Source organism: Antechinus flavipes, chromosome X (assembly GCF_016432865.1).
Source record: "Antechinus flavipes isolate AdamAnt ecotype Samford, QLD, Australia chromosome X, AdamAnt_v2, whole genome shotgun sequence".
Lineage (NCBI taxonomy): Eukaryota > Metazoa > Chordata > Mammalia > Dasyuromorphia > Dasyuridae > Antechinus > Antechinus flavipes.
The window spans coordinates 6,674,715-6,695,611 of NC_067404.1; the positions used below are offsets into that span (position 1 = coordinate 6,674,715).

The 20,897-nt window shown below is 43.1% G+C and overlaps 1 protein-coding gene across 1 annotated transcript; it reads right to left on the bottom strand.

Annotated features, from left to right (window-relative positions):
* Positions 1-2,126: 2,126 nt before the first annotated feature.
* On the bottom strand, positions 2,127-8,053 carry SLC10A3 (solute carrier family 10 member 3). The gene is made up of 2 exons (XM_051968325.1): positions 7,936-8,053; positions 2,127-3,935 (listed from the first exon to the last, which is right to left on the bottom strand). The coding sequence occupies exon 2, from the start codon at positions 3,777-3,779 to the stop codon at positions 2,349-2,351; it is 1,431 nt and encodes a 476-aa protein (XP_051824285.1). The 5' UTR covers positions 3,780-3,935; positions 7,936-8,053; the 3' UTR covers positions 2,127-2,348.
* Positions 8,054-20,897: the final 12,844 nt, after the last annotated feature.

Here is a 20,897-nt window from a genome sequence, read left to right on the forward strand (position 1 = left end):
ATTCCAATAGCTGTGGAACGGAGAAAGTCATCTGAGAGAGGACGGGGGAGACTGAAAGTGGATCAGACCTTTCTGTTTGTTTGCCTGTGTTTTTTTCCTTTGTCTTTTTTCCCTGTTTGATCTGATTTTTTTGTGTGTGCAATGTGATGAAAATGGAGGTGTGTTTAGAAGACTTGTACATATTTAATATTAAATTTAATTAAAATTTAATATTTAACATATATCAGATTGCTTGCTTTTTTGTGGAGGGGGAAGGGGAGGAGAGGGAGAAAAATCTGGAGCGCAAGATTTTGCAGGGGTCAATGTTAAAAGATATTGTAACATGTATTTGGAAAAAAAGAAAATACTATTAAAAAAAGAGAGAGTGGAGGACAGAGGGGCCACGGGGTCACGAAGAGTCAGACTCAATTGAATAACTGAACGACAGCATTTATATAACACTGTTAAGGCGTGCAAGTGCTTTACACATGTGTGCTATTATCCCCATTTTACAGAGGGGGAAACTGAGGCCTAGAGAAGTTGTTACTTTGCCAACTAGTGTCTGAGGCAAGTATCACACTCTGGCTTTTCTGGTCCATCACCGTCCACTGAATCACCTGAGAATCCAAGCAAGTTTGAAAGCGTACCGCCTGAAGCAGCACTCTCCGATTGCACTTACTCCTATCAACGTCTGAAGAGGTCTTGCCATTCCCCCATGTGGGTATTATTGTGGCCTAGGTCTAAATCTGGTTTCAGTTCATCAGGTTCAAAGGGTTTTTGTTGTTTATTTTAAAAAAAAAAGCCTTCATGAATCATAAAAATCCAATGAAAATTACTTTAATAATTGGAGTTCAAAAACAAATAATACAAGAACAAATGATGTAAAAATAGAAGTCCCCTTCCACGCTGAGCAGCTAAAGGAAGCGCAAGCAGCCTGACTTCTGGAAAACATTTCAGGCAATTCTCCTGCCCTTCAGATTGCAGACTACTCGGTGAAGCTGCATTGGGCTGGGCTAGTGGTGGAAGCAGGAGGCCACACTGTGGCGCCTACCCAAGCTTCCATTCCATTCCAGCTTCTGCTAGCGAGAGGGTGGGACTTTGATCCCAGCCGTGAGCAGAGGAAGCCCAGCCTCTTGTGCTGTGGGCACACACAGACGGAGCTCCCTCTAGGAACTCAAGCTGCCATATACCTGACCCGAGAATGGAGCCACTGTGCCAAAAGAAGGCTGGCTCCACTGGGGGCAGTCAGGGCAGGGCCTTCCAGTGCATTCAAGTTGCTGCAATCCTACATACTCCCCAAGACCCTTCTTTTTTCAAGGAGTTCATAGGAGAATGGCATCAGGTAGTTGTTCAGCTCGTGTCTACCTCTGCCCCAGAACTGGGGCAGCGAGTCACACACATGGCCACAACAGCCACACACACACACACACACACACACACATACACACACACACACACACAGTCAAACCCAATCTGGTTGGATACTTGTCATTCTCTACCACCTTGTCACAATTACTGGAGAAAGAGACAGGGGCAGGTGAGGTTTCTGGTGTCCCTCTCCTAAAAAAATGACCCTGTATGAATCGTCCATAAGGAGCGGAAGGAATACGCAGACATGAGGGCTGGCAGAGAAGGGCCCGAGCTTGTCCCTGAAGACAATGCTAACGGCTTGGACTCCTCTCTGGGAAGAAACTAAAAGCTGCCTTCCTCGGGGCACAAAAGCCATGGAGTGTTAGGCTCCCTATACCACAGGGATGGGAGCCTAAATCCTCTTTGAAAGGAGATAACTGGACCTGAGACAGTGGTCCCAGTAGGTTTAAACGTCAAACAAAGCAGCAACAAAGGGACCCGGGTATAATGGGCTCAGTGAGCTGCGGGCAGCGGTAGAACAAGAGCCAGGCTTGGGGCGCTGGGTAGACTGATAGGAATCCACGACCCCAGATGGCCAGGTCCGGGTGCCGGAAGCTTCAGCTGGGCTTTTCTTCCGCTGTTCTTGGGAACGGCAACTCAAGAACCAATTGCCAAAAGGCAAGCTGGAAGCCGACAGGTACCGCCTGACCCTTGACCCCCACGCGGGGGATCTCGGCCTCCCCTCCCCTCGGCCTCTCCCAAATGCAAGAGGGCAGAGAATTTTCATCACTCAGAACTTCCTTCTCTCTCTTTATTCAAATGTGTTCGCCTGGTGGAACCCTTCTCCCTACCCGCCTGCCCCTTCCCCTTGGCACGGAAGGCCATGTCTGGCAGGAATATAAAAACACTGGTTAAAAAAAAACAACTAAGCCCGGACTTTGGGTGCATAGTGCATAGAGACTGAAGGCCTTTGGTATCTGATAACTTCTGACGAGGGCAGGAAGAGGAAGGCAGAAGCCTTAGGTGACAGAGCAGAGGCTATTGTAGGCTAAGTGGCCGATGACGAGGGCCAGCATCTCAGAGGTGCTGCTGAGGGCCACGATGAAGGGGGCCTGGGAGGCTTGGTCAGCCTGCAGGTGACGGAAGGACAGCTGAAGCACAGCAAGAGCCAGCAAGCTGTTCTGTATGCCCACCTCGAAGCTGACTGTCCGCTGATGGGGTACGGAGAGCTTGAGGCAGGCCGCCAGAGTGTGGCCCACCAGGAGGCCAGCCAGGGGCACCGTGAGCCCGGCAAGCACAATCGGGGGCCTGACATCAGCTAAGATGAAAGCCCCCATTCGGCAGGCCAGGAAGAGCCCCCCTAGGATGAGAACGATGCTGAAAGGCTTGATGACCTTGAGCAGGACTCTGGAAACTCGGGGCATTTTATACTTGATTACCATGCCGGCAGAGATGGGGATGGCGATGAAGAGCAAGGTCAGGAGGATCTTAGAGAAAGGAATGTGCAGTGTCTCGTGGACGCTGAGGAGGTGGCCATAGATCGCGGAGGACAGTGGCATGAAGCCCGTGGCCGCCACCGTGGAGATCAGGGTCATAGAGATGGCCAGAGTCACGTCCCCCCCGAGGAGCAGGCTAAAAAGGTAGCTTCCTCCCCCCCCGGGCGTGGAACAGGTGATAATGAGTCCCAGCGCCAAGGCCTTGGGCAGAGTGAAGACCTTGGCCATTAAAAAGCCATAGAGGGGCATGAGGAGGAACTGGCCCACAATGCCCAGCAGCACCGGATGGGGACTCTTCACCAGCCCTTTCAAACCCTCCAGCTCCACCTTACAACCAAACGCACACTTGTTGACAAAGACGAACGGAAGCAGCATGTAGAGCACCGGGCTCTCCGAGAAGCGGCCCAGTCCTCCCTGGTGGCCGGGAGCGTCGTCTTCCACGGGAGAGACTTTGATGAGAAAGTCTTGTCGCTCCTCAATCAACATAGGGGGAACCTTCTGGAGGTCGAGTAGCCGGATGTGCAGCGGCGCCAGACCGGCCAGGCCAGACCGGATGTTTACCACAAAGTGGCTGTTATCCCAGCTCTGGGCGGTCACGTTCTCAATGCTCAGCACCTCCGTGTCCAGAGAGGTGACGCTCAACACGGGCCCCGATGCCGTCCTGTTACTCGGGCCTGGGTAGCAACTAGAGACCACGATGATGCCTTTGGTTTTCTCTGGGAACTCAAACTCCATGACTGAGTCTTCCCCGATGCTCAGATACCTGCCCTTTGAGGATGGGGTTTTGGAGCCGGGGGCCAGGCTGGAGTTAGCGTCGGGTGCTCCCCGAGCCCCCCCGAGTAGGCCGGCAAGCAGCACGGCCCACCAGAGTGCGTGTTTGGGCGACGGACAGCCCCGGTCCCATCCCGTGCCGGCACTTTCCCTGGTTCTGTCATTCCTGCTGCTTAATGCCATCTCTGCTCAAAGACCGGAGCCATCCACTCGAGATAGGTGGGGAGAAAAGTCCCGTGGGTTCAGCAGGGCCTCCTAATGAGTACCATGAGGCGGGTCTGGGAGAGAACTGGCCAGTTGACTGTTGTCTTGCTGTTGTTGTTGACAGCACAGCCCTGTCTGGGGAGAGGAGAGATGGAGAAGTGTGAGAAGGGGGGGGGGGGGAGGGGGAGAGGGAAGCACATAGCCCAGGCTGCTGGGCCATGGAAGAGCACCAGAAGCAAGACAAAGGCAGACTCTTCTCTTAGAAGCCTGCCACCACTCTCCAGGGCTTCCTTCATTGGAGCCCGGAGCTTTTACAGCTCCAACCATGGAGCATAGTGCTACCAGAGCCTCACATGGCCCTAGAAACCGGCTCCGCCCTAGAATCAAAGCTGAGTAGCTGGGGACAGCTAGGTGGCGCAGTGGAGTGAGCACCAGCCTGAAGTCAGGAGCCCGGGGAATTCAATTTTGACCTCAAACACCTAACACTTTTTAATTGTGTGACCCTGGGCAAGTCACCTAACCCCAATTGCCTCAGCAAAAACTGAGTAGATGGCTGTTCCAGGCCCCAGACCCTTCATTTCCTTTGGCTCTCTCCTCACTTTGCCTGCTTCTCCACCCCTCCCCACCCCAGGGAGGGCTTTGATTGATCCAGGGTCTGAGAAGACAGCCCCTTCTTCAGAAGATACTGATAGCAGTGCCTGTATGCCCAGAAGACATAGACTAGAAAGTCTCCCCCACCCCCAGTTTCCCATTGCCAAGGGCCCGACAGTAGTCCCCATCACCGTCCCTTTCTTCTGGACCCAGGCCACCATGCTGAACTCTACTTAATAGTCTTATGACAGGAGAACAGTGAGGGGAGATGGGAAGAACAGTATAGCCAAGGACTAGAGTACATGTAGGAGGAGCAGTGGGAAAGAAAACTGGAAAAGGAAGTAGGGGTCAGACTCCAGAAGGTCTGGAGTGCTAAGCTGGAGCCTGCTGGCCATGGGGAGCCACTGAGGTTAGGGATCTGTATTCAAACCCTAATGCCTAGGGAAGTTATTTGAGTTATCTGTGCCTCCGTTGCTTCATCTGTAAAGTGAGATGGTGTTCCAGAGGACTTCAACAGTCCCTTCTGGCACCATATCTACGTGTTCTCGACCGTGCAGGTAAAGCTGGAGGCTGTGGCCAAATCCTACTTGACATCCTTAAGCAGGCTCCGTATTTCTGTCTGGGATTAGGTCCTTGAAGACCTAAAAGCACTGAATTTGAGCTGGAGCAAGAGATAGGACCATGCCCACAAGGTCACTCTCTCCAAGTCCCCCCAAAAGGGAATAGTTTCTTATTCCGTTCTGTTAAGCAGCTATTCACATGACATGGCTCTGAGGGTCCTGGGAAGTAAAGCTCTCGTATCAGGTCAGGAATCTCGGCGATGGCGCACATCACACACTTGGATTTATTGATCAGGTTCTTGAGACCATATGGCTCAGTTTGTCTCAGACTATTTCCTGTACTTGGCTTTCAACCTTTCAAATATCTGAATATCTTCCGTTCTAGGATCACAGACTTTAGAACAAATAAGAATCTAGAGAGACCATCTATAGACCCTCTAAGAGATGAGAAAACAAAGCTCTCTCTTCTCATATGTATAGAAGGGGTATGTGCTCTCATTACACTGGTATGAGGAAAAGGGAAGGAAGGGCACCTTTGAATAGATGGGTGAAGTAAAAATAGTGTTAATATAAAAAAAGCTATCCATGAGAATGGTCTTAAAAAACCCAGGGGGTGAGAAAAAGGGATGCATTGGGAGAAGGGGGAAGGGAGAGGTAGAACAGGAGAATTACCACAAGTAAAAGAGGCACACAAGAGCTTTTACAAAGTAGAGGGGGGAATGGTTGAACTTCAGTCTCAATAGAACTGGTTCAAAGAGGGAAGTACACACACACACACACACACACACACACACACACACACACCACACTACACACACACTACACACACACACACACACACACACACACACACACACGTTGGGTATAGAAGTCTATTACCCAACAGGTTAATAGAAAGGGACAAGAGAAAAGGAGGGGGATTCTAAATGAGAAAGCAGATTAAGAGAGGCAGTTGTCAGAAGCAAAACAGACTTTTGAGGGGATATAGAATAAAGAGAAAGAGAGAATGATTAAGCAGAAAAAAATAGGATGGAAAGAAACAGTAATCACAACTGTGAATGTGAATGAGATGAGCTCACCCATAAATTGGAGGTGGATAACGGAATGGATTAGTAACCAGAACCCAACAATATGTTGTTTACAAGAAACACGAAACAGAAAGACACACACTCAGAGTTAAAAAAAAAAAAAGGAGACGAAGCAGACTCTACTCTAGGCTTCAGCTGAAGTAAAAAAGACAAGGGATAGCAATCATGATCTCAGACAAAGCAAAAGCAGTATTAGACCCCATTAAAAGAGAGAATCAGGGAAACTATGTTCTGATAAAAAGGTATCAGACCCCATTAAAAGAGAGAATCAGGGAAACTACGTTCTGATAAAAGGTATCAGACCCCATTAAAAGAGAGAATCAGGGAAACTACGTTCTGATAAAAGGTATCAGACCCCATTAAAAGAGAGAATCAGGGAAACTACGTTCTGATAAAAGGTATCAGACCCCATTAAAAGAGAGAATCAGGGAAACTACGTTCTGATAAAAGGTATCAGAAACAATAAAGTAATAACAAAAATGTTACAGCAAGTTTTTCTGATAAGGCCTCTTTTCTCAAATATGGAGGAGACTGGGTCAGGTTTGAGCCCCGTCTTCTTGCACTTCATGGGGGGGGGAGGATATTGGAGTCCGAGATAGGTAACTGACCCAGAGCTACTCCCTTAAAATATGTAGCAAGTCCCGAAATCTCGGAGATTTTAACTGCATTTCCCTTACCGACCCGAAGCCCTCATTAGAAAGGACTACTTGGGGAAAGGGAAGAAAATGAGGGAATAAAAAGATGTGTAACGATGTCCTATGACGAAAGCCGAGGGATCGCCTAATTTAATTGCTCCTACTCAGCTGTTGAAATGGGATGAGGCCACAGTTTTGACATACATACAGACATCCCTCTTGCCCAACTTGTTGAGTGGCAACCGAGGATAAAAGAACAAACTCAGGGTGTTCCTTCCCATCCTGCTTCATCCCCCACCCTTTTTTTTTCCTTTGGGGCTGGATTTCGGGAGAGAAGCCCAGTGAAGTGACTTGGGGAAGTCCAACCGTTCCTGGGCAGTATTCTATAAAAGGGATGGTGTTGCAGTTAAGCAAGAAGAAAAGTTCCCCCTACAGAGCTAGAAAATGGGAAGGAAGGCAAAGTGGTCCTTTCTTGAGGTTTCTTAAACCTAGGAAGAATTAGTGTGGACATCAGCCGTCCCTCTCCCCCTCCCCCCCATTTCTGGGGGTACTAAACAGCCTTAGAGCTATTGTATGAGAGAAAACTTTCTGCCACAGAGGGCTGGGATGAATGAGCCAGGCAGCGCGGGCGGGTTCCCCTGAAGCGCTTTACAGACGGGAGGAAATGGCCTTTGTTTTACTTGAAAAGATGCGGCGAAAGCAGCAGTGACCGCTACTAGAGCGGAGGATTGTGGGCTTGTCCGAAAGACACCTGCCTCGGCCGAAGTGGGCTTCCCGCGGCTGGCCGGCACCCACTGCTGCTCAGGGCAGGCACCCGGCCGGGAGAGGAGCCCCCGAGGACGGCCTCCTCACATTTACTAAGCACGGCCCGGAAGCCCGGAACGGACAAGACCCCGAGCCATTGGCAAGGAGAGCAGGGGGATCTCCGGATCGGAGGCGCGCGCGGGCGGTCTCCCGGTGGCTACGGGGAGAGGCTTGCCCTGGGAGCAGGGTGAGCCAGGGAGGGAGGCCCTGGCGGAGAGCTCCGGACAGGTGGCGCGGGCCAGGCCCGCCCAGGGGGCTGGGAGCGCGGGGGAAGCGCTGCAGCGCGGCTGCCCGGGGTCGGCGGCGGGGCCGAATGAACGCCGAGCCCGATCCGGGAAGAAAGCACCGGGGGCCGGCGGCGGGAAGCGCGAGCCAGCGGTCATGGGGGCAGCGAGTCCAGCTCCGGCCGGAGGATGGAAGAGGCCAAGGCCTCCGGGCCGGGGCCGCACACTCTCACCTGAGATCCTGGCAGAGCCTCGGGGCGGCGGCTGGAGGGCGGGGCGGAGCGGAGCGGAGCGGAGCTCAGCCGGAGCCAAGGCGAGCCGCGCCAAGATGCAATTCCAAGCGGCTCGAGAGTAGTTTATTGCCCGCCCCGCCCCGCCCCGCCCCGCCCCCGCCCCGCCCATTGAGCATAAAGCCCCGCCCCGGGGCTGACAACACACACGGCCCCGCCCCCGCCCCGCCCCGGCCCCCTCTCTTCGCTTCAGACCAAAAAAGTAGGAAGGTCTAAAACCCGGCGGAATAAAGGAGGGCGGGTACTTCCGGCCTTGACACGGTCTAGAGGAAATGGGATTAGGGAACCAATCAACGCCAGCTTCACCAGGTGAAACTCGGAATGCAATTGATCCGATTTCAGAGGGGGCGGCCCCTCCCGTTCCCCCATAAGCCTCTGCTGCTTTTTACCAGCTTCAGTGGAGACGGCCTAAGCTTGGCTCGGCTCGTCTTTCCGTCTCGGTTTCCCGTTGTTCGGGGACCGCCGAGGTTAGGGGCGGATCGCTGGAGCTCGGACGATTCCCAGGCCATCTAGTTTTAAGTGGGAGGAAGCTGAGGTTGCTCAGGAAGCCGGCTCTAAGCGCCTTCACGGCGCCCATTTATAGTTTCGTATCGCTCCGCTTCCTTCTGCCCTCTCGGCCTCTTCTCACGACTCATTTTCACAAACCTTTCATATTTGTCTTCAGTTCTGTTTCTGTCCCCATTCCCTCCGTCCTTTTCCTGATTATATTCCCTTCAGACCAAGTGCGCCATCGGCCGTCAGGTGGCGCTCCAACCTCGAGCTGCTCGAGCGCCCTTTGGGAACAACATAGAAGTTGATCCTTTAGTAGATGCTCTGAGTTAGCCCGGTCCCACCGTGGGGCGCAAGAAATTGGTCGAGGGATTGTGGAAAATAGTAGGAAAAGAGCCGTATCATCCTCTTGAAATGCACCAAAAGCAATAGGAATAGAAGGAACGTTGGTGGGTTGGAGATCCTAAAAAGGTACAGAATAGTTTTCCTTATTAAAAAAAAGTCCATTATTTTATTTTTGGTGTATATGCACAGTAAACTAGAGCTTTTTCCCTATCATTAAACTGGGGATAGGAGAAGTTTTTTTCTGAATTATAATTTTATTTATTGCTAAGTTTAAACAACAGAGAATTTTCATGTTAATGAAAACATGCCTCCTCATTTGAATTCTGCTTCATACCCCTTGCTTGAAATATATTATCCTACTTTCCTTTCAGAGCAGTTCTACTGGTTACCAGTTGAATAGTTGAACTTCCCTTGTAAGAATGTAAGCTATTGCAGTGGCCCTTTACGACATCATCATTGTTACATTTTAAATGAACTCCTCCTTCCTTTAACCTCCTTTTCTTCCTCCCAGTTAAAAACACAAAGGCGCAGGGAGAAATTTCACTGAAAGTGAAAGCAAAAATTGGCAACATTTAATCTCCAGTCTTCTCTGGCACAGATAGCTCTTTCCTGGGTTCCCATACTTCCTACCTTTTTTTCTTACTGCCCATACAAGGTTTGGCAATCTTGAATTTGTTACAAATATATTTCTTTTCCTCTGTGACAAACACGTACATGTTTGATGTATTATAACTGATTCTGCAGAGATTTGAAACAGTTGTGATCATACACAAGTTTTATTTGTATAACAATTACATCAAATTATGACTGTTTCTGACTAAGTAATGTATTCCTTCTTACAGTTTCTCAAATTGCCAAATTATTTCTAGATTGTCCTGAGGATTCAACATCGTAGTACAGATTCCCAACAGATGGTCTGGGCCCATACCTTCATTTCGGTTCTGCACCCTGCCCTGATCCTATCTCATTAGCTGTAAAATTACATGATTAAAATGTAATGAACTTTTTCTTTCCTGAACCATTCATGTCAAGCTGAAAACCATGATCTTCAAATCATCTTGAAAGCATCATGAACAGTCTGCAGAAACAAGCCTTGTATTACCTCTCATCGCAGTATTTTTTGGAATTTTAATATTTCCTCCTTCCCCCAATTACACATAAAATCAATTTTTAACTTAAGTTGTTTTTTGTTGTTGTTTTGGTTTACAATTTTGAGTTCCAAATTCTCTTCTGCCTTCCTTCCTCTCCTCCATCAAGTAATTTGATAAAGGTTATCAAAATATATTTCTATATTAGTCATATTTGTGAAAGAAAATAGACCCCAAAAAAGAAGAAAAAGTTTTGGTTTTTTTTTAAAAGTATGCTTTGATTTGCATTCATATTCCATCAATTCTTTCTCTGGAGGTGGATACATGTTTCATCATTGTTCCTGGTTAATTGCAACATTAAGATTGTTTTTTGATTTAGACTCATTCTCAGCTTATGTTGCTATTCTTGTAGTTGATACATAATGTCCCACATAAAATATTTGTAACTTTTATATTCAGAGTTTGAACATTTTGTATTTAGAGTTTTCATAATTATGGTAGACTGAAAAGTTACATTTTATTTCATGTGAATTTGAATTTGGAATTTTAGGGATACAAGTTATCATTTTAATTATTCTAAGCACCTAATGAATAAATCTAAAAGATTTAATAGTGTGTGAGTAGTATATTAAGCTGTCCTAAGGATACACAGCAGCTTTTAGATTTTTGTTGAAAGAGGTTTAAGGAACAAAAACCATTGAACCACTGGTCCTATCTAAGACTATTTCAGATGAAATATTTCTGACATCCATAACTTATTTTGCTCATTTTTTGCCCCAACTCGTTGAGATTTAATCTCCTTGCCAACTTGATGATACCAAAGGATGACTGATTCATGTATAGATTAGAGTACCTTTTACTGGTGTGGAATCAAAATGAAGAATATCAGTCAGGAGCAGCTAGGCAGTCAGAAATCTCAGCTCCCTAAGGCTCTTTACTCTCATGAAGACAAAACTAAATGTTAGTTTTAACATTTCTGAGCAGCAGCACTTAGTTGTTCCTATTAAAGTCTGAAATCACAAGTTTCTCCCACTTGTTCCTCATTTCTTATAGTACAACAGTATTCCATTACATTCATATATCACACCTTGTTTATCCACTTCCCAAGTGATGGCCATCCCCTTAATTTCTAATTTGTTTCCACCACAAAAAGAGCTACTATAAGTGTGTGTGTGAGTATCTATATTCTTATCAATTTGACTCAGTTCTCTATATATTTGAGAAATGAAGCCTTTATCAGAGATACTTGTTATAAAAACTGTTTCCCATCTTTCTGCTTTCGTTCTGATTTTAGTTGCATTTGGTTTATCTGTGCAAAAACTTTAAAATTTAATATAGGCAAAATTATCCATTTTACATTTCATAATGCTCTGTATTTCTTGTTTGGTTGTAGATTTTCTCCTCCATAGGAGAAAACTATTCTTGCTCTCTTAGTTTGCTTATGGTATTACCCTTTATGTTTAAATCACATACCCGTTCTGACCTGATCTTGTTATATGATGTATGGTCTATATTTAGTTTGTACCCTATTGTTTTCCAGTATTATCAACAGTTTTTTTTTTTTTTTAATCACATATTGAGTTCTTATCCTAGAAGTGGGGGTCTTTGGGTTTCTCAAAGACCAGATGACTATCGTCATTTACTACTATATCTTATGTACCTAATCTCTTCCATTGATCCATTACTCTGTTTCTTAGGCAGTACCAGATAGTGTTTTGTTTTGTTTTTTAGTACCAGATACATTTGCCTATTTGTAATATAGTTCTGCTTCTGGTAATACCAGGCCACCTTCTTTTGTTCTTTTCCCCCATTAATTACCTTGATATTCTTGACTTTTTGTTCTTCCAGATGAATTCAGTTATTTTTTCTAGTTGTATAAAATAAGTTTTGGTAGTTTGATTGGCATGGTACTGAATAAGTAAATTGATTTATTTAAAATTGTCATTTTTATTATATTGGTTCAAGCTACCCATGAGGAAATAATATTTTTTTAGTTGTTTAGATATAACTTTATCTAAAGTTCTTGAGCTACCTTGAGAGTATCCTTGCGAGCACCTTCTCTGAGTGCTCCATAAAACAATTTTTTGGCAAGTGTACATTTGATATTTGAATAATGTGGCCAGCCCAGTGGAGCTGTGCTCTATGCAGCAGAGTCAGAATGCTTTGCAGCTTAGTTCGAGAGAGAACCTCAGTGTCTAGTCCTTTATCCTGCCAGGTGATCCCCAGAATCTTCTGAAGACAATTCAAACGCAAGCGATTCCGTTTCCTGGCACGGTGCTGGTAGACTGCCCAGGTTTCACAGATACACGACAATGAGGTCGGCACAAAGCCTCTGTAGACTTCCAGTTTGGTAGTCAGTCTAATGTCTATTTTTCTCCCACACTTTGCTTTGGAGCCTTCCAAACACTGAGCTAGCTCTAGCAATGTGAATGTCAATCTCATTATCAACGTACTTGCTCCCATGCTTTTAGCAGGATGTTTTTAGCCATGTTGTCAAACGCCTTCAATGAGGACACACATGGGATCAAAGTCAGCTGCTGGTATGGTAAATTCTTCAACTTGAAAAGGCTACAGGCCAAAGCTAAAGCCGAGGGACTACTGGGGCATGATTCTTTGTTTGCAGATGATTGTGCATTCAGTGCAGCTTCTGAAGCTGAGATGCAACAAAGTATGGCTCGATTCTCTGCTGCTTGTGTTAATTTTGGCCTAACAGTTGACACCAAGAAAACACGGGCCCTCCATCAGCCAGCACCACGCCATTTATATGTGGGACCATCAAATGGTGAAGTTCTGAATGCTGTGGCTAAGTTCACTTACCTTGGCAGTATACTTACTAGGGATATTCATACTGATAATGAAGTAGTCACCTATCAAGACACAAATAATAATTGTACTACAGCACAAAGTACAGTACTACAAAGGCCTCTTGTTAAAATTAAATTTTATTTTATTTCCAGATATGCATTCTCTCCCTCCCACTTCTCTCCTCTTCCCAACCCCATTGAGAAAGAAAGAAAAACAAAACAAATTCTAGTATGGTTATATTTAAAAATGGCCAAACCATTTCAAAATTCCACCAACAATGGATTAGTATGCTTATTTTCCCACATCTTCTTTAGCATTTGTCATTTTTTTTAAATCAATTTGGCTAATTTGATGAGTGTGAGACAGAATTTTGGAGTTTTTAATTTGTTTTAATTTGTGTTTCTCTAATTATTAGTGATTTCCAGCATTTTTTCCATGTGATTATTGATAACTTTTATTTCTTCATCTGAAAAACTGCTTTTCTTCATTTGTTTGTGAGGATTTTATGCCTTAGTATCTGATCAATTTTTATGAAAGTGCCGTGCAGTTAGGAAATTGTTCCTTTCTATTCCCATTCAAAAATTTCCAGAAGTCTGTTATATCTAACTTTTCCAAAATTCATTCAGTTTCTTTGCTTCTTGTTTGTTTGTTTTTGTTACATTTATATATTTTTGAAAGGGATAAGTTGAGATCTCTCACTATTATATAATTTTACCATCTATTTCTTTGCTGGAACTCATTTAACTTTCCTTAAAGAATTTAGATACTAACATGTGTTTTGAATGGTTATTTATTCATTATCTGTTATCTTTCAGCAAAATATAGTTTTCTTGTTTATCTGGTTTTTTAGCTTTTTTTGTTGTTTTGGCTATAGGTCTGTCTGAAATTCTGTTTGCTTTTTTTTACATCAGCTGAAACATAATAGCTGAAATAGCCTCTTGTTTTAACTCTGTGTCAACCTTTCTGATTCAGATTTGTTTCTTGGTTTTTGCATTCTGCTTTCTAATTCATTCCACTATCCTCTTCTGTTTTATTCATAAGTTCATCCTTTTCAGTTATGATTGTTAATTATGAATTTCCCTTCATTCTAATTTTCTCTTCTTCCTTCTTTTTGTTTTCTGCTTCCTCTTTAAGAATTTGTTTTGTTTAAGATCTTTTTTAACCTATCCTCCTAACTACTCTTCCATTTCCCTCTTGAGCGAAATGTATTTATGTACCCAGCGATATGTGTGTATTCTTCCTTTCTTTTGATCAGTTCATGTAAGAATGAGATTCAACTGCTGCCCACTTCTCCCAGTTTTTGTTTGTATAGACTTCTTGTGTACCCTATTTATGTGAGATAATTTTCCCCTTCCTCCCTCTCAAGTATATCCCTCCTACCCTTTTTTTGCATTCTTTCTTCTAAGATTATCAAAATGCAATAGAACAATTTCTAGTCTTCTTTATAATTAGGCTTCCTCTATGACCTCTAATGATTATAGAATTTTTAAGGGACTTCTTGCTCCTATTAGAATGTAAATGGTTAGTTTTTGCTTAGCCCCATAAGATTGCTTTCTCCTCTTTATCTTTTTATGCTTCTCTTAATTCTGGTGTTTGTATTTTACATTTTCTACTCAGCTGTGGTCTTTTCATCAGGAATACTTGCAAGTCCTCCCTTTCATTAAAAATCCATTTTCCCCATAGGATTATGTTCAGTTTTGCTGGATAAGATATTTTTTATTACAAGCCCAGATCCATTGTCTCTGGGAAGATCATATTCCAAATTCTACATTCCTTTATAGTGATTGACTTATATTTGCTTTCTTTTTAGCTGCTTGCACTAATTTTTTCCCCTTTGACCTGAAAATCTTGGATTTTGATTATAAGGTTTCTGGGAGTTTTCATTTTGGGGTTTCTTTCAGGAAGTGATCTTTGGATTCATCTTATTTCTACTTTGTCTTCTAATTCTAAGATATCTAGGCAGTTTTCTTTTTTGATTTCTTGATTGTGATATCTATGCTTATTTTTTGGTCATAGATCTCAGGCAGTCCAATGATTATTTATTTTTCTCTTCTTGATCTGTTTTTTAGATCATTTGTTTTTGCTATGAAACACTTTATATTTTCTTCCATTTTTTTATTCTTTGTCTTAATTTTAGCATTTCTTTTTGTTTTATGAAGTCATTAGCCTCTATTTTTGTTAATTCTGATTTTCAGCAAGGTTTTGTATTTTTTGTTCCAAGATGTTAATTCTCTTTCCAAATCTTTATTCCTTAGTTCTCATTTATTTTCTTTTAGCACTTGCATTTATTTAAAAAATAATTTTTTTTAGGCAGTCGTGGTTAAATGACTTGTGATTTGCAACTTGCCCCAGGGTCACATAGGCAGTGTCGAAAACAATATTTGAACTCAGATCCTCCTGATGTCCGTGCTAGTACTCTATCCACTGTGCCACCTAGATGGCCCTTAAAAAAAAAAAATCTTTTAAAAAACTCTTCCTTCATCTCTTTCAGGAATTTTGGTGTTTGGTGTTTTTTTTTAGGCTTTGCCTATGGCTGTTTTAGAATCTTTCTTTTCTTCTGGATTTATGTTTTGCCTCCTCTTGGATTTATGCCTCCTCTTTACCATATATTTTAATAGTGGATTTCTTTTTCTGTTCTTATTCTTCCAACTTATTTCTTCACTTTGGACTTTATGTTAGGATTGGGTTCTGCAAATTTCTGGGACAATATCAGGGATTATTAAATTTTATATATATATATATATATATATATATATATATATATATATATATATATATATATATAAAATTTTGGGCCCTTTTGCTTCTTTCTTGAGAAATTGAGTGTTGTATTATTCTAGAATCTCAAGGATAGTTTAATGCTCCCAAAGTGATTTGATCTGAGGCAAAGTCTGATCACTGCTCTCTTTGAGCTCAACAAGTTCTTGATCATCTGGGTCTATTCCTCATTGGAAATTGCAATAAACTGTTGTTGGTTTCAGCAACTATCAGCCCTTTGGGAAGCTTTGTAGGTTCATTGTCATCATATTTGATTATTTAATATAATCACCTTTTTAAGTTATGAGAGTCAGGTTTATGTTTTTCCTAATTTTTCTCTAATAGTTTGAAACATAAAATGTTTCAAATTGGGGTTTGTTTTGCTCTTTAAAGAGAATTTCTTCATTTATTCTTTAATCTACTTTAACCTGAGCCTGTGGAAGATTCTCTTCCCTTCATCCTCAAATTCTTTCTTCTTTTCTTAACTGTGGAGGTTTATTTACTATATTTACTCCTTTTTCTTTCTTCATTTTATCCATCTATATAATCCTTCCCCTCTTTTTTCTTTGTTAAGTAGCTAATTAAAACACTGCTTTCTCTCTTTGCCTTCAACTTCTTTTATTTTTTAGGGGCTTTTTGTTTTGTTTTGTTTTTGTTTTCTTCACCTTTTTTGAAAATGATTTCATTTTGTTCTCTTCCCTTTCTGTCTATTCTATTGATTTATGTATTTATGTTCAAGGTGTTTGAAATTGATTCTTCCTGAAATATTTGCTACTTCCAGTACCTTCTTCGCTATTTTCCTTATCACTTACTTCCTGACCCCCCTCCTTTGATGATGGGGGAACCTTTGGGGACTGGATCTCAAAAGAATTTCAACCTTTTCCCACATTGACCATTTTCTAGTTCATCTTCCTAGGGCCTAGCTCCAGCTGACTTTTGGGTAGTCAGAACCAACTCCAGATGGATGCTATGCTTTTCTATCCCTAATGCTTGCAGTCTGAAGCTTTTGGCAGACTGTTTTTTTGTTTCTGAAGGACTGTGGCCAATCTGTCAAAGCCCAAGCAAATTTCTACAGCCTTGAGCTGGGTATACCATGGCACTGTAAAGAGGGAAGGGATCATTTTTCTTGTAAGACAATATGTTGAGTCCTTGGGTCTTCTAGTTTGGCCTCCCTGCCAGTTGTGTGAGAGATAGGGGAGGGGTGATGAGTGAGCTCAGGGTCAGTGAGTCATGGGTACTTATTAAACTTTCTTTTGGATTCTAAGTGTCCTAGACCATGGAGACAGTTGAAGCTGCTTTATCTTTGGGCTATAAAATTTCTGTTTTGAGGGTTGTGGGGATCAGAGAAAATGTCTAGTCTTCCATCTTGTGGCTCAAGTGACTTGGAAGTCCAACTAGAGAGATTGTAATTGCTCTCTTGGTAACCTCATCAGCTCCCATAATTTTAACCTCATAGTTTAACTTTCATCTCTGTGCAGATGAGTCCTAAATCTATATATCAGCTCCAATCTCTCCTCTAAGTTTAAGTCCCCACATAACAAACTGCTTTTTAGACATTTCAAACTAGATGTCCTAAACTTAATGTCTACACTTAAACTCATTGTTGTTCCCTCTAAGTCCTCCCTTCTTCCAAACTTTATTTCTGTTGAAGGAACAACCATCTTTCCAGCGTCTCGGGTTCTTAATCTTGGCATTATCCTCAACTCCTTATTCTCCCTCACTGCCCATATCTGATCAGTTGCCAAATCTTGCCATTTCTACCATCATAACATATCTCTTGCATCCAGTCCCTTCTCTCTACTCACACAACCACAACCTTAATTTTGGTCTTCATCACCTCTCACTTAGATAATTACAACAGTTTTTTAACTGCTCTCCTTGCCTCAGTTTTCCCCAGTCCAATCCTTCTATAGCTTGCCACCAAAGTAATTTTCCTTAAAAGTGCAGATCTGATCATGTGACTCCCTTACTCACCTGATACCAGTGGTCTCTCATTTCTTCTAGACCAGGTGTTTTGTAATCTACTACCTGTGAACTTTGAAAAAGAAAAGTATAGATATGACTGATTGCCTCTGTAAATTTTATGTATTTAAAAACATTATTCTGAGGAGTCCGTAGGCTTCAACAGTCAGACGATTAACTATTTATTTCTACTATGTATCAGGGATTGTAAAAAGTCTTTGGGTTGAGTACTGGCCCTGGAGTCAGGAGGACCCGAGTTCAAATCCTACCTTAGACTATTTAACACTTACTGTGTGACCTTGGGCAAGTCACTTAACCCCAACTGCCTTGCAAAAAACCAAAACAAAACAAAAAACAAACACACAAAAAAGTGCTTGGGGTATAAAGAAAAGCAAAACAACCAAAAAATTAAATAAATAGCAGTCCCTTCTCTCAAGTAGCTAAAAACCTCAAACCTCTGCCCCAGATTAAAATATAAACTCTGTTTAGCTTTTAGAGCCCTATATAACCTGGCCCCAATCCAGAGTTTTCCCCCCTAGACTTTTAGAGGTGATAATGACACTGATACCCAGTTCAGGTTCCAAATGTTAAGACCAAACAAGGCACTCATATATCAGTGAATAGTTAACAAAGGAAGGTTTACTCAACTCTAACACAACCAGGATATGTACTATGAATATAATCCTACTTTGTGTGCTGGGGGGAAGGGGGAGAAGAGCCTGCTTTTGTCCATAAGGAAATCTGTCTGTTCAGCATATGTAATTGAAAAGTTAACAAAAGGAGATTTACTTAGCTCTAATACAATAAGAATATGCACTGGGGATACGCTCACATTTAGCTCCTGTGCTCGTGGCCCCTTGTCTCCATATGGAAACTTGTCTGTTCAGCATATGTCACTGAATAGTTAACAAATGGAGGCCTTCCAGCTACACTCTTTTTTAAAGCTTTTTATTTTCAAAATATATGCATAGTTTTCAACATACATCCTTGAAAAACCTTGTGTTCCAAATTTTTTTTCCCACCCTTCCTTCCATCCTCTCCCCTAGATGTCAAATAATCCAATATATGTTAAACATATGCAGATTTCATCCATATTTCCATCATTATCATGCTGCATAAGAAAAATCAGATCCAAAAGGAAAAAAATGAGAAAGAAAACAAAATGAAAGCAAACAACAACAAAAGTGAAAATAATCTGTTGTGATGCATATTCAGCCCCCACGGTCCTTTCTCTGGGATGCTCTCTTTATCACAAGAGCATTGGAAGTGGCCTGAATCACCTCGCTGTTGAAAAGAGCCACATCTATCAGAACTGATCATTGTATAATCAATCTTGTTGTTGCTGCAGCTCCACACTCTTTAATCGAACAGTCTCTCTCTGTCCATCTCTTGGCTCTGTGCATTCTCTCTGGCTGCCCCACTCCCTGCATGCTTAGAATACTCTTCCTTCTTTGCTTCCGCTACTGACCTCCCTAGCTCCTTTAAGTGCCAGCTTTAGTAAAGAACTTAAAATTAAAGGATGCTCATCCATTAGGGAATGACTAAACAAATTATGGTTTATGTATGCTCTATAAGAAATTATGAAAGGAGTGGTTTCAGAGAAACCTGGAAAGACTTGTATGAACTGATGCAGAGTCAGAACAGTTTATATAATAGTGACAATATTATTTTTTTAGTATTTAATCTTTTATTTTTTCAAACACATGTAAAGATAGTTTCAACATTCATTTTTGTGAGACTTTGTGTTCAAAATTTTTCTCCCTTCCTCCCATTGTTGAGGTCTAGATTTGGGGTACAGGGAGTCAAGCAAAGCTCCCCTGCAACCCCCTTGGATTCGGCGCAAGGATACGGCGGTAAATGGAGTCCAGTAGTGGCGCGAGTTCCCAATAAAAGCATTTATTGGCCCGAGAGCTAGATTGATAAAAGAGGTTTATTATTGGGTTTGGAAGTAAGGAGATAGGTGAAGATAGAGATAAGGAGGGCACTGGACAGAGGGTCCTCACATGGCTACCATGTTTGGAATCTCTGCAAAGAGGGGTTCCCAGTGTGGCCTTTTTATAATAGGAGACTTAGCTTGAGGGGCTTTGGGGTGTAGCCCCAAAGTTGGGTCAGATCCAGGTGGGGCTGGGACAGGTCCAGATCTTCTATTGGAATTCAAAGGCACCAGGATTTGTGAGTCAAAGGGTAATTACATTCACTAGGAGGGGATGGGAATCTAGAAACTAATGTTTCCCACATCATTCCCCGCTCAAGCAGTTGGAACTTAAATTCATTTAAGGTAAAAGACATGGGGCAAGGTCTCTTATTGAGACAGAATTGAAGATTTTCTCCTTCCAGGATTTTCCAAGTTTGGGGGTCCCCTCTCCATCCCCCCCTCAAGAAGTCACCTCCAAAGGCATGTGGGAAAAGGGACACCGATCTTCTCTTAACTGCTTCGAGCTGGCAAGAGTCATAGAGATTTGGGGGTTCATGCCAGGAGGTGAGGCATGAGGTGTGGGGTATGGGGATGGCAACAGGGCATCTAAGGGGTGTGTGTCCCAGTCAGTCATTCCTAGTCGGTTGTCCCATGTTCTCCAGGCTGAAGGACAGTTGAGAGTCCAAAGATTGAAGCCCAGATCTCGGGAGCAGGTTAAAACCGGGGTGTCATCTAAGGGTGGAGATGGCGACAGCAGGAAATCCATCAGGTCCCTTCTGTGGGCTGCCTGTAAAAATGCTGATGTCCCATCTAACAAGGAGAAGTAGGAGAAAATGCTGGGAGCAAAAGATTATTTGTCTATAGTAAAAAGTGTTAAGTAGCCTCGAGTTTAGCCCCTTCATTTCCAGGGAAGCTAATTTCTCCTGGTGTTGGTCCAGGGTGTAGACTAAGAAGTCAGGGGAAATTGGAAGCCTACATATCTAATCAAGATAAGAATGCAATTTAAGCTCTTAGAAATCTTTTAACTGTGCTGCCTTTCTTTAAAAAGAGTTGGTTCCTCAATAAGCAAATATCCTAAGCCTTCCCCCCACTTTCCCCACTCTTATGGGGGAAGGGTGTATTGGGTCAGAAACCATTAATAAAAAATAAAAAAAGACTGGATAGATCTCTAGAAGCAAAGCAAAGTTTATCATACGTTCTCACGAGAATCGGGTGTCCCACCCATTGAGCAGACAATGGAAGGGAGGAAGCACCGTAGGGGGCAGGGTCAAGGCTTTTAATCCCTAACGCAAATTCCCCCTCCCACCACTGACCCTCATCCTTATTGGCTGAGGATCTTACATTCTAAACGAGAACTACCCAAGAAATTGAACTTGACCAATAAGTACACAGTTGCCCATATTTGGTCGAAATAGGGAGGATAACAAGAAGGGGGCTTAAGTATGCCCTTAGGGGATAACAGGGAGGAGACTTTAAATATGTCCTTAGGAGGATGGCAGAGAGGAGACTTTAAGTATGCCCGAGAGGAGACTTTAAGTATGCCC